This window comes from Myotis lucifugus, unplaced genomic scaffold (assembly GCF_000147115.1).
Source record: "Myotis lucifugus unplaced genomic scaffold, Myoluc2.0 scaffold_5, whole genome shotgun sequence".
NCBI lineage: Eukaryota > Metazoa > Chordata > Mammalia > Chiroptera > Vespertilionidae > Myotis > Myotis lucifugus.
Genome location: NW_005871053.1, coordinates 19,080,192 through 19,092,719, shown reverse-complemented (window position 1 = coordinate 19,092,719; position 12,528 = coordinate 19,080,192). Strand labels below are relative to the sequence as shown.

The window sequence follows — 12,528 nt, the reverse complement described above, 5'->3', positions numbered from 1 at the left end:
GGTTTCTTGCTGTTAGAAAAGAGAGTTACAGATGTGGAAGGGAAAATGGACCCTGTGGTGATGGACTGGAATCGGAGGTATGGATGTGCAAACATGTGTTTTTCAATATTTATAGAAAATGTAGAAAATAGAGATGTTAGTGTGTGTGCACACCTGCACCCTCCCCCTCCCCCTCCCACACACACATTCCCTAACCCTGTTCACTAACAGGGCTTGGAAACAGTGACATGTCAATATAAAAAGTACACTTAGTGACCAAATATTACCTTCTACATGCCATTCTTCAGTAAAAGGAACCAGGACTCTGGTGAAATGGCTGAATCCAGGACTAGAAAGGGAAAGTACAAGATGAGCTTGGGGCATCTGGTGGTGCCAGAAAGCAAGGAAGTGCTTAAAGAATAATGGAAACATGTCTTAAAATTACACAGAAGTGCCCTGGCTGGGTGGCTCAATTGGTTAGAGTATCATCCTGTACACCAAAAGGTCTCATGTTTGATTCCCGGTCAGGACACATGCCTGGGTTGTGGGTTCAATCCCTGGCCAGGGCATGTATGGGAAGCAACTAATCAATGTTTCTCACATTGATGTTTCTTTTTCTCTCTCCCTTCCTCTCGCTCTAAAAATCAATAAAAACATATCCCCAGTGAGGATTAAAAAAGTACACAGAAGCTGTCTTATAAGGGGCCCCCTGGCCAAATTGGGGGCAATTGGAACATCAACTAATAATTGTAACAGATTAGACCCCATTAACTAAAATAGGAAATTCTGAGCCCATTCTTATGTAAAAAAGTAAATGAATCTATTCAAAGTGTGAGGAAGTTCACGGTACTTATGTGGTTACAAAGCACCTCCCCACAAAATATTTAACTGCAAAGTGGGAAAGAGTGACTTTAGAGTGGAAATGCCAGGCAGGCACCACTTTAATTAAATGATCAAAGGGAACCCCATCGGTGGGGAGACAAATAGAAACCCTCTGTCACAGGATGGAATGCAGCAAGGAGAACAAGCCCCACTTTGGCGATATTCCTGCCAAAGGTGCAGGGCCAACGGAAACTTCCAACGAACTGATCTAAGCACTCTGCTAAATACCTGGCCAGGAATCTTCCATTGTGTCCAAGTAATGACCATCAAATAAAGACTGAGGAGCTATTTCAGAATGAGGGAAAGTAAAGACACACGACAAGTAAATGCAACGCACGATTTTGAACTAGAGCTTTTTACTACGAAGGAATAACTGATGAGAATTGACTGGTGTCTGAGGATTAGATGACAGTAATGCATCGGCATTTTCCTTTTCTGGTTTTGATGGTTGTGTTGTGGCCATGTAGGAGAAGGTCCTTGTTTGAAGGGGATAATGGAGCACTGGGGTCAATAATTTGCTCTCAAACACATCAGGATAAAAGTTCTTTCTATTGTATTGTACTTGCAACTTTTGTTTGGATTTTTTTTTTAAATATTAGGAAATAAATAAAATGGCACAAGCATCTTGGGGGAAAAAAGAGAAAGAGATGTTATAATGTTAAACATCAAATTGCCATTCACTGAGGAGAAAATAAGAGAAATTTTGTGTTTAAGGTGAGCCACACGGGGCTATGCCTCAACATCCCTAGAGTTCCCTATGACTTCTCCTCAGCTCTTAAGAATCCTTTGATGGAAAAGCAAAGATGCAATGGTAGGTAATGAAAAGTGCCATGATCCTCCCTTAACGCACAGACCTTGCCCGGAGGAGTGCATGCCTGCCCAGGTCAGCCAGCCATGGACTTGACTGCACGCTGCTGCTTCCAGAGAAATGGGAGACTGGACAGAGTCTTCGGTGTCATCTGAAGTGCTCAGGAAGCAGCGGATGACTTGTGGGGTGCATTTCTCTTCTTATTTGGGGGGCTGGACGTGAAAGAGAAAGGAGCATCTAGAATGTTTGTAATGTGTCAAAACAGATCTTGTCCTTCAGAGTCAGAGCAATGGGCTTGGTGACAGGAGTAAAATACATCACGTAGGAACATTTGAGAAGAGACTTAACTGAAAGTGTCCATGATGAGCCTATCACCTCACAGAGTCACTACGTGGTGCTTTGGTGTGCTGTCCTTGGCTTTCATTGAAACGCCCATGGGAAAGCATCATTGTATTGGCAGGAAAATGTGGTAGACACTGCCCGTGCCTCCTTTAGGGGTCCCTGTACAGAACTAGCAAATGCCATCTTTCTCCAGAGGATCTGGGAGGCTTCGCTCCCTTTGGTGAGAAGAGCTATAGAAGAGCTATAGATGGATGTACCTGTCTCCCCTTTCACCTTGGCTGCCAGAAAACTCAAAATTATTGAGGTTCGACTAGAGAGATGGTGGAGGCCTTTTGGTTTGCAAACTATATTCTGTGCTCTTCTTACCTCTCTTTACTGCTAACCTCCCAAGCCCTCATTTTTAAATTTGTTTTATTGTGTTTCCTATAAATTGCTTCAAAACATTGTAAAATAAAAGTTTGTGAAATAAATAGTTATTGGACGAGTGAAAGTTGAGAGAAACAGCACCTCCTCTATAAAACTAAACTAAATGTTAGGAAGAAGATCATGTATATAACAAGGATGTCAAGAAGGCTCGCTCAGTACATACAAGAAAATAAGAGACAAATCGGTAGGAACAATATTCATGGTCTTGGGCATGTGTCAAAGCATAACATGTAACGAAGAGAATATGATAGGATTCCTACTGAAACTTTTGGGAAGAAAGTAATAACTGTGGGTTTTTAAGATATAGTGGAGGGGATCAGAAAACTACACAGGTGTTTACAAATCCATAATCTGGCATGTGGAGAACATCTGACCAAGGGTAAAATAAGTCAAAATGACATTATTTGGAAAGTATCCTACACCCCGCTGGACCGAAACAAAACATGATACATAATCCATTATTTTCAGGGCAGTAGTGACAAAGGAACATCAACTCCTTGGACATCTGCCCTAAGTCTCATCTGGCAAGACCAGACCTACCAAAGACTTCATGTGTCTGCCTGACAATTTCACCTCTCAGAAGGCAGAGCAACCAGTGAGCAAAAAGGGCTGCTTTGGAGTGATTTCTGATCAGTAAAAAGGAACTGATTAGTAATGTGGAAATGAGAAGACCCTCAGGAGAGTGTCAACGTCGTCTCGGCCCCTTCACATAAGTCCCAAAGCTCTTTATTTAGATCATACTTGTTACTTTTCTTTACAATACTGTCACTTATATATTGTGTCTGCTCACAGAATGTTCCTTGAGGAGTGGAACCACATTCTGTCATCTTTGTGTCTTCTGGTGCATGATGTTTTAAAAACAAACAAATAATCAAATATGCCAGATGGGAATATAATACACCAACTTGCATAATTTCAGGATGATCTGACAACAATTTTTGTTAAAACTTCCTTTTCCCAATTATAAAATGTCATTATAGAAAAATGAAAAAATTTGAAAAAGTATTAATGAGAAAACACAAGCTTCCCACAATTTTTCCACCTATAAAGCTAAGCATTTTTTTAAAAAATCCTCACTTGAGGATATGTTTTTATTGATTTTGAGAGAGAGAGAGAGAGAGAGAGAGAGAGAGAGAGAAACATCAATGTGAGAGATAAACATTGATTGGTTGCCTTCCATACTTGTCCTGACTGGGAATCGAACCTGAAACCTTTTGGTATATGAGAGAATGCTCCAACTGAGCTGCACTGGCCAGGGCTACAGCTAAGCATTTTGAAGTACCATTCATATTTAAATATTGCTTCATAGTTATGAGCATACTGTATCTACTATTATGTACCTAACACTTTCCCTTCACTTTATATCCTGAGCATTTTTCATGCCATTAAGATGTCTTTATTTTTTTAAAATATATTTTCATTGATTTCAGAGAGGAAGAGAGAGACCTAGAAACATCAATAATGAGAGAGAATAATTGATTGGCTGCCTCCTGTACACCCCACACTGGGGACTGAGCCCACAACCTGAGCATGTGCCCTGACCGGAAATTGAACCTTCTGGTTCATAGGTCGACGCTCAACCACAGAGCCACACTGGCTGGGCAAGTCTTTATTTTAAATGACTACATATTTAATTGCATGTCTGTTATAATTAATCATGACAAAAGATAAAACAACATAGAGATTTTAATTGGCTGCAAGTTTTAAGAATTGTGGTGTGCGCGAGAAGTCAAAAAGGAAACCACTGTGCCTGTAGGAGGATGGGCTGAGCTGGGAGGTAAGTGAAGGCTCGGGGTCCCTTCTGCGAGTTCTGGGTTTTATCCCGAGCCACCTGTGGTGCACTTGGGGTGTGAGCTGGGGGAGTGTGGAGCCAGAGGAAGTTACAGCCATAAGCAATGTTCAACCCAGAGATCTGTGGAGCCTGCAGTTTTCTACATTTGAGGAATGACTTACTTATCTGATTTAAAAAAAATTATTTTATAAGTGGTCATACATTAAAATAGACTTTTGGTGTACAGGTCCATGGATTTTAGCACATAAATTGTGTAACCACAATTAGAATATAGAATAGTTTCATGGCCACCCCCCCCAAAACACACACACACACACACACACACACACACACACACAAACAAAACCACCCTGTGCCATACCCCTATAGTCACATCCTCCCATCCCTTCTACTCCTGGCAATCACTGATGTGTTTCTTGTCATTATACTTTTGTCTTTTAAAGAATGGGAATGACCGACTTACTCCACAGCATCTCAGTTGGCAAACGTAAGGATGCTAAGTAGAAATGACATAGACACAATTTTGACTCCTTCCTTAAGCAAGTTTGAGAGCTGTTCCAAAAAGAATGCCAGGTGAGGTGGGAAGTGCCCACTCACTAGAGGTATTCAAGCAGAGAAAGTGGCTTCAGGGATACTAGAAGGCAGGAGATACCTGCAGCGTATGGTTTATGATCTGTATCATCTATAAATGAACAATTGAGTAACTAGATGAAATCTCAGTCTCTCAGAGTCACATTTTAAAAAGATGAGTAATAGCGTTAAAGTCTGTTTAATGCCACCTGTTTTCAATTCTGAGCAACTCTAAAACCTGCCAGCGCTTTCATGGGTCTTCGAGTCACGAGGTCTGGTAAGGTTTTTTGGCGTCCTTGTGCCTTAAAATCACATTTAAGTTACTCCCCAGTATGGGCAACAATGGTCTTGATGAGAAAGCTGCCTGCATTGGGCAATGGTGATTATCTGTGCATCAGTTCTTACAACTAGCCCCCAATTCAAGAACCCTGTGATCCCAGGGGTAGATGGAGGAGCACTGGGACTGTGAGGCTGGGACAGAAAAGGAGGCACACTTCCCTCCTGCCCCATTTCTCTCCCTCGGAAGCTTGCAGATTGAATATCCACCAGCAGCCCCCGCTCCAAGGCCATACATAACCCAGGGCTGCCTGGGCGGCTGCCTTGGAGCTCACAGTTGAAGAAGAAAACAAAATCCTCCCTCTAGTGGCTCAAGTGAAAACACCCTCTGGCCCCACAAAGACCCAGGAGACACTCTGGAGCCATTTCACAGGGTTGAAATTCCATTGCCTGGCGGTTTATCCCACACGGAGGAATGGGTACAGGGCACTGCCATTCAGCTGTGCCAGGAATCCTCGCCGGGCTCTGGGCACTCACCTTGCAGCCCCCACTCCCCGCTGCCATCTGGCATGGCCACCAGTGGGGGCATCAGCGTGCTCCTTGATGACTGAGTAGTGGTGACCTCATCACATTGCTATTTGAGGGGAAGAAACTGCCAGGCTTTTCTTAAACCCTGAGCTCAGAGTTTTCCTCCCTCGGCCCTCGTTTTCCCTTTTCTGAAGCTTTTTGGTGGTTGGGGAAAGTGGTGCTGGTGACATGCCCATAACCTCTCCCCATGAGGGAGTGGGATCTCTTCCTTTTGGGCTATTCTAGTGCAGTGACAGTATCATCAATCAGACCTGAACCTATTTGGAGCCTCCCTCAGCCTGGGAGGCAATGCCTCTCTCCTAGTGGACATTTAATCAGTATTTGTGAAATTCAAGAGGGGGCACTCAGGCTCCAGTGGATTTACCTGGCGCCAATGCCCATGAAGGGTATGGATGGTGGGGGTGGAAACCTGGATGCCAGGGACCAACTGCCAGAGCTTCCTCCCTCCCTTCCAAGCTGACTCAAGTGGAGGCTGATCCCAGCCCATCTTAGACAATGGGGAAATCCTGGCCCCTGACGATGACCAAGTAGCCATGGCCTTTTAGCAGTTGTTTATCCCCAAAGGCTCTGCACTGCCTCTTTCTATGGGAGGAGTAGCTCTTTCTGAACCATCATCACTTTGATTTGGTCCATCTCTTTGGCACAGAAAGGTGATCTTGAGAAAGTGCTACTAGTTTCTGTGTAAAGGCAGCCACTGGATGTCCCAGGACTCCAGCGACAGAAAGCCTTCTTAAAAAATATGAGAACAAAAATAAGGCCAACAAAATGGAAGGTGCTTCGGTTGTTGGTCATACAGAGGAGGCTGGAACAGAAAGTGAGGCAAACTTCCCTCCTGCCCGACATCTCTCCCTCAGAAGCACTGGGTATCATCAGAGGACCCTGTGTCCTTTTCTGAGCCAGCCACTGAGTACCAGGCTTTCTTGGCTCGAGCAAGGGAGGTGCTCTACGCCCCACATTTCTAGTTCATATTCAACCTCACCCACATTGCAGGGGGGCGTGTACAGGAATGGAGGGGATGGATATTTTTCTTGCTCACTCCTTTCACCACCAGGACAGAGAAAATGAATACTGTACAGCTCTGCTAAAACACTTAATCTGCCTTGGGTAGAAGGAATCAATTTCCTGTATTAAGTGCTTCCCATAAAACCAGGGTTATGGGAACGAGTTCTCTCTCCCCCATGAATGCTGCACCACAGCCTCCTACTGGGAACCGCCAAGGTCACTCAGGAGGCCCGCGGCCATCAAGGCAGGATAAGATCGTCTTAAAATCATCTTGAAATCCTTACCTGGGTGCTTGCTTGATGGGACTCAGTTTTTATTCTGTCCTCCTTGCTGGGCAATGCCAAGCAGTGCCACAGTCAGAGGGCAGCAGGAAGGAGGAGGGACAAAAGACCAAAGGTGCACTTTTGCTGAGATGAAATGTGGGGAGCTAATGGTTAATGTCTCTGGTCCCTGGACACAGATTTAAATAACCCCAAAGAGGGGCATGAGAAGGTTTTTATAATTCTTTGGGAGAAAATATATTTCAAGTTCACATTGAATCTAAAATAATTTTCAACTCACTTTCAAACCAACCTACTGAGCTCAAGGAAGGTCATCTAAAACTCTGACACACTTTTAATCTACTTAAAAAAATTGACAGGAAAAAGAAAATTTCAGATGTTTTTTATTCAAAGGTTCTCAAAAGAAATAAAACAGAAAAAGCTAACAATCTGATCAAATGTACAGTTCAAAAATGTCTTTTGGCGTTTTTAACAACAAGTCCTAGGAAAGAAAACTACAGAGTTATCTTGAACCGGACAAATAAGTTACCACTGGCAAGTTTGTGGCACTAGTAAAACAAAATAAAAAATTAACTCTCTTGATCATATAGATATCTCTATGAAAATCTTTTTTTTTCAATCTGTACAAAAGGTCTTTCTTCATAAATTAATTTTTTTTATAATTTAATGGCTGTCTACTATGTGATGTTTAACTGACTTTTTTTTTTTTATGTACAGAGGTTATGTTTCCCAAATCTTACCCAGACGAGTATGGCACTTAGTTCAGACATTTCTAGCAGCAGATTTGCCCTCCCCTCTAACTGAACTATCAAATTTCTGTCTTAACTAATGCAAAAATATCAAGTAGTGAGAGACCCGGGTTTATAAATGTACTAGGTACATGGAGGGCACTGCGTTCAGTCTGGACTTTCACAAAGCAGGAATATTCCAGGGAGCATAGAACCAATAATACCACAACTTTAAAAAAGGAAACAAAAACAAAAACAAAAACACATTTCTCTTATGACTACGTAATTTTCAATAGAATCTACACTTCTCAGAGCAGCAAGGACTTTTGAAACTATGAAATGTCACTGACATCTAGAATCAAATACAAGCATAAAATTTAAGAACTAAAAAATACTCGAAAGAAAGAACTGCTTAGCCCTAGCTCCTGAGCTAGGAGGATTTGGTCTGTGGAAACAGGGAGGGCCAGCAACCTGTCCCAGCACAAAAGAAAATAGACTCTGAGGTAGATAACTGATCACACACAGTTGACCAGACAAGTACACAGTTTTGGAAGACAACTTAATTTACCGTTGCTTTTCAAACGTATGCAATTATCTTAATAAAAGAGCTTTAATAACAGTGAATCATCTTGTATGTACTAAAGTAGAAATAACTGTGTATTTATGAATCAGGAATTTCATAGTTTCAAAATTGGTTTTTCTTTACACTTAACACTTGTAGTGACGATGTAAAGTGTGGCACTGCTTGGATCCAAATCTTCCTTCATGCTTTTTTGTTTGTGTGTGTCCATACATCAATTAAAATTATAAAACCTAAATGCAAAGGTACAAAAAAGGCACATTCTCCTAACCGCAAACTGGTCCGGCAAAAATAAAGAGCACAGAAGATGTGATGCTGAGACAAGTTGGAGCTACTGGTTACTGGCTCTTCGGTCTTTGGTGAAGTTACCTTTAAAAGTGCCAAGTAATTTTTATTTCTCAAATTTACGTAATAGAGAGAGGAGAGAGAGAGAGAGCTAGTAGCCAATCGTTTTGCTTCTATCCATATCTCAGCTCATGTTTGAAGATAAATCCTTACTTTTAGCTTTTGCCATTTAGTTGCAATACCAACATCTTTCTATTTGCCAGATCTCAGGCCTAATTCGCATTCTAAAGCACTATCATTAGTATAAAGGAAGGACAAAACATTCGGGGACTCCCCTCCCCCACCCCCCACCCCCAGTCCCAACACTACCTACACTAAATCTAGAACATCAAGTTAGGTTTTTGTTTTTTTTTTCCTGAAAAAAGGCAAAAAAGACTTTACATTGCATCATACAGCAGATATCCTAAATCAGTCAAACTATCAGAGGAAACTGTTGGCATACAGCCATACAAACAATTTACCCTATTAAAAGTTCCCCAGTCAGAAAATGTGTTTCACACAAATCGTTTTTCCCTTCTTGCATTTCACTACCTTACACATTATGTGAAAAATCATTAAAAACACCTACTACATATTTAAAAAAGCCAAAATTTCAGCAACTTTTATTGACTACCTTTTAAAAGCCCTATGCTGCTGTTTTACAAGGCATAATAGACCAGCTCATTTGGTCAAAGCATTCTACATCATTAGTTTGAACTAACTTTTACTGAAACAGCTACAGCATCAAAAGAGTTAAGGCAAATTGGAATTCATAGAAAAGGATAAGACACTTCACACTACATTGAAAGAAAAACGGAAAGCGAAGAAAAGAGACACAGACGGCAACACTGAATTACAGCAACACTCGCACTGCAAGCACAGAACACCGTGGGTGAAGTCGGACTAGTGAAACGTTAGAAAGCCCATTTCATACAGCGGGAAAAAACACAAATTAAACACAAAATGAACAAAACCACAAAAATCCGGTCATGCACTTGGATAAGTCTTCATGGTCTTTGTGCATACCCAGAAAATTGAAGTTTTCTTTTTCTTTTTTTTCCATTTTTTCTCTTTTTTTTTTTTTTTCCTTTTTTTTTGCATTGTAACATTTGATAAAAATCTTTTTGGGTTTTTTTTTTTTTGTATTTTTTTTTTTTACTAAAATAAACCTGTTCAGGGGAACAGCTACTAGATGAATTTAAGGGTTTTATGCACCTTATAGAACTTATAGCAAAAATAGTTTTAGTTGATTTCATTATAAATAACGTTTTCAAGAACCTGTGCAAAACTGTCAATAATTTCCTAAAGCACAATTGATCAGAAAAATCCATGATTGTTCAGCCTTCACACCCTTCTTCATGTAAGAACACCCTTCTGTACATCTGGAAGAGAAAAATAAAAGACAAAGGCTTTTGTACATTTGATAGAATACACCACAGAGCTTTGTAATCTCTTTTTGGTTTTAAAGATAAAGGTGTTTAGAAAAGGCTGTCCTCATCCCTGGGAGTAGGCCAATAAATGCAAACTCTGGAACTGAGGGTCACTTTCTACGCTTCGAGTCCAACTTTGAAATCTGGGGCCTGCAACATACTTTCGCCAGAACAAGAAACCCAAGTTCTGTCCAGTTATTTCACTGCAATCTGCATGGTAAAGTAAAAAGGTTTGAGATTTGTGGCAGTGAGAGCTGGTAATGCAACTTCTCAATCTCCTAAGTCAAGATACTGCTAACCTTGCAATGCTAGATTATGCAAACTCTTGTGCTACATATCCTTGAGCTTGTGAACACTGAAGTAAGATCAATGTAAAATAAATGTGCTGTAGGACAAATCTGATGCCTGCTGTTTTCTAATGTTACACATTTTGGGGGAGAGTTAAGAAGGGAGAGAGTAAATATATATTCGACTTCAACATAAGCGCCTTTTGGAAAGAATACTGAATTGCAAATCCACAAAAACCACTGCTTTGAACATTTTGATAACATTGGATTCCTTAGCCATGATCACAGCAGTGTGAGGAAATCTCAGTTATCCTAAGTTCCATCCACTTTGATAAAAGAACCATTAGATTTTTCTCTTGACCTGAGCCCTACAGTGATGGAGACCTCTCCCTCATACCTCACAGTTACTTATTGGGTTGAAAGGTATATGGAGAATGGTCATTAGACGTCTCTACAGCCACCTGCTGCTGACCACTCGCCTCCTACAACAAAGCAGAACAGATGAGACATGTGAGCAATGAGATCCAAACGCTGCTGCCCAGGTCTGACTGAGTCCAGCATCTTCAAAACAAGCACTCTTTAAAGTGATTTTTTTTAAAAAGTGATTTTCTTAAGGTCATGTAGAACTTTCAAGGTGAATTATTTCCCTAAGAAGTTAAAATACCTGATGCACCCAAAGAGCCTCCCACCCCACATTTATGAGTTGTCTTTTCACACCAAGCTACAACTTATCAAACAAATCTCTTATCCCTTGGGGCCAGATGTGACTTGAAATTCAGTGTTTTCAGATTTTAGGATCTGAAATATGGTATGCATAAGCAGCACGTCACTGAATATACACAGTGGGGTCCAGGGCTGTACCTCACAGTCAACCACATTAACAGGTCTGCACTGGAAGACATAACTATGCACAGTAAGTGGAGAAAAGATCTGTGTCTTGCATCAGTTTGGGTTGGGTATTGCTGCGGATCAAGTTATTTGCTAAAGTAGTTACAAAGAGAATTTTTTGTTTTAATACTTTTTGTGTATTTCAGAATTGCAGATAAAAGATTTTGGGTTTTGAGTTTTTGTAACTACGATTGTCAGTAATTGCACAAATTTAAATTGACCAGCTGCAAACAAAACAACAATCATCCCCCTCACTCCCTCCATCCCCCATATTCAGCCACAGTCCTAGGGCCGCTTCTGGAATTAGAACCTATGGGATCTGCTTGGAAGGTGGAATTGATTGAGTTGATGAATTTCCTTGGAAGTTTAAGGGTACTTTGCTGGAAAATGCTATTTCTGTCCAAGCTTTATTCAAATCTTAATTTAAATGTCAGACTTATTTCATGTCAATATTGTATTAGTATCTTCCATAACAAGAACAAGGAGTTATTTAGCTATACAAACAGCCTCTATGAAAACAGGTATGGTTTGTTCCTCATCCCTCTAAAAGTTTTGAAGCATCAGCTTTTTTTCAAACATCTCAATTATAACTGATTTTGCAATTATTATGATTGATATACTAGTAATCTTTGGTACTAGGATTACTGACTCAGCTTTACCTTAATTTGCCTGTAAGCACCATTTTATAGGAGACAAGATAGAGCCTTGAAAGGGAAATGAAATGTGTTACAAGCTTAGAAAATGTTCTTGGGAGTCTTGGAGGTGTGGCCTGGATGTCACTACACTAATTTGTATGCAGAGAATGACGATTCATAGTTAAAAATAACTCTAGGTATATACTCCCTCTAAACTGAAATCTTTATGCAAATGTGTGACTTGATCGATTTTCCTTTGAATTTCATCTAATTTACCCATTTCTGAAACTATTCATTGCCAGAATGGTCTGTACCAACCTCAACAGGAACTGCCGTCGTCTGCACGTGTGTGTACTGTGGCAAATAGGCTCCTTGCATAGCTGATGTTGCAGGCATGTACTGAAAAGAAGAGTATGGTCAAGATGGGCCAGGACAAGCCATGCAAAATTCTGAACACTTGGGGAATTTTGAGGTGGGATGACAAGTATTTGGAAGTCTCAAAGAAGAAATGTAAATGGGCTCAAAATTTAATTAGTATACTAACATCACTATATCATATGAAAGGCAAAGCGAATGCTTTCTACTTTTTGAATTTGTCAAAGTAAAAATCCCACCTTTCTTGGAATTTCCTAACAAAGAAGCACATGGGTGAAGATCATTAAGGTTTTTTATCCTCAATGAACATCATTAATGTGCTATTTTAAAAGCTC

General features: G+C 40.7%; 1 protein-coding gene across 5 annotated transcripts in view; it reads right to left on the bottom strand.

Annotated features, from left to right (window-relative positions):
• Positions 1-7,312: 7,312 nt before the first annotated feature.
• The window catches only part of RBMS1 (RNA binding motif single stranded interacting protein 1), a 92,941-nt gene continuing 87,725 nt past the window's right edge, over positions 7,313-12,528 (bottom strand). For all 5 annotated transcript variants that reach the window (XM_023745596.1, XM_023745606.1, XM_023745613.1 and 2 more), the window contains 3 exons: positions 12,137-12,217; positions 10,693-10,777; positions 7,313-9,960 (listed from right to left, as the gene is read on the bottom strand). In XM_023745596.1, coding sequence (XP_023601364.1) covers positions 10,700-10,777; positions 12,137-12,217 — 159 coding nt within the window. In that variant the 3' untranslated portion in view covers positions 7,313-9,960; positions 10,693-10,699. The remainder of the gene's footprint in view (positions 9,961-10,692; positions 10,778-12,136; positions 12,218-12,528) is intronic.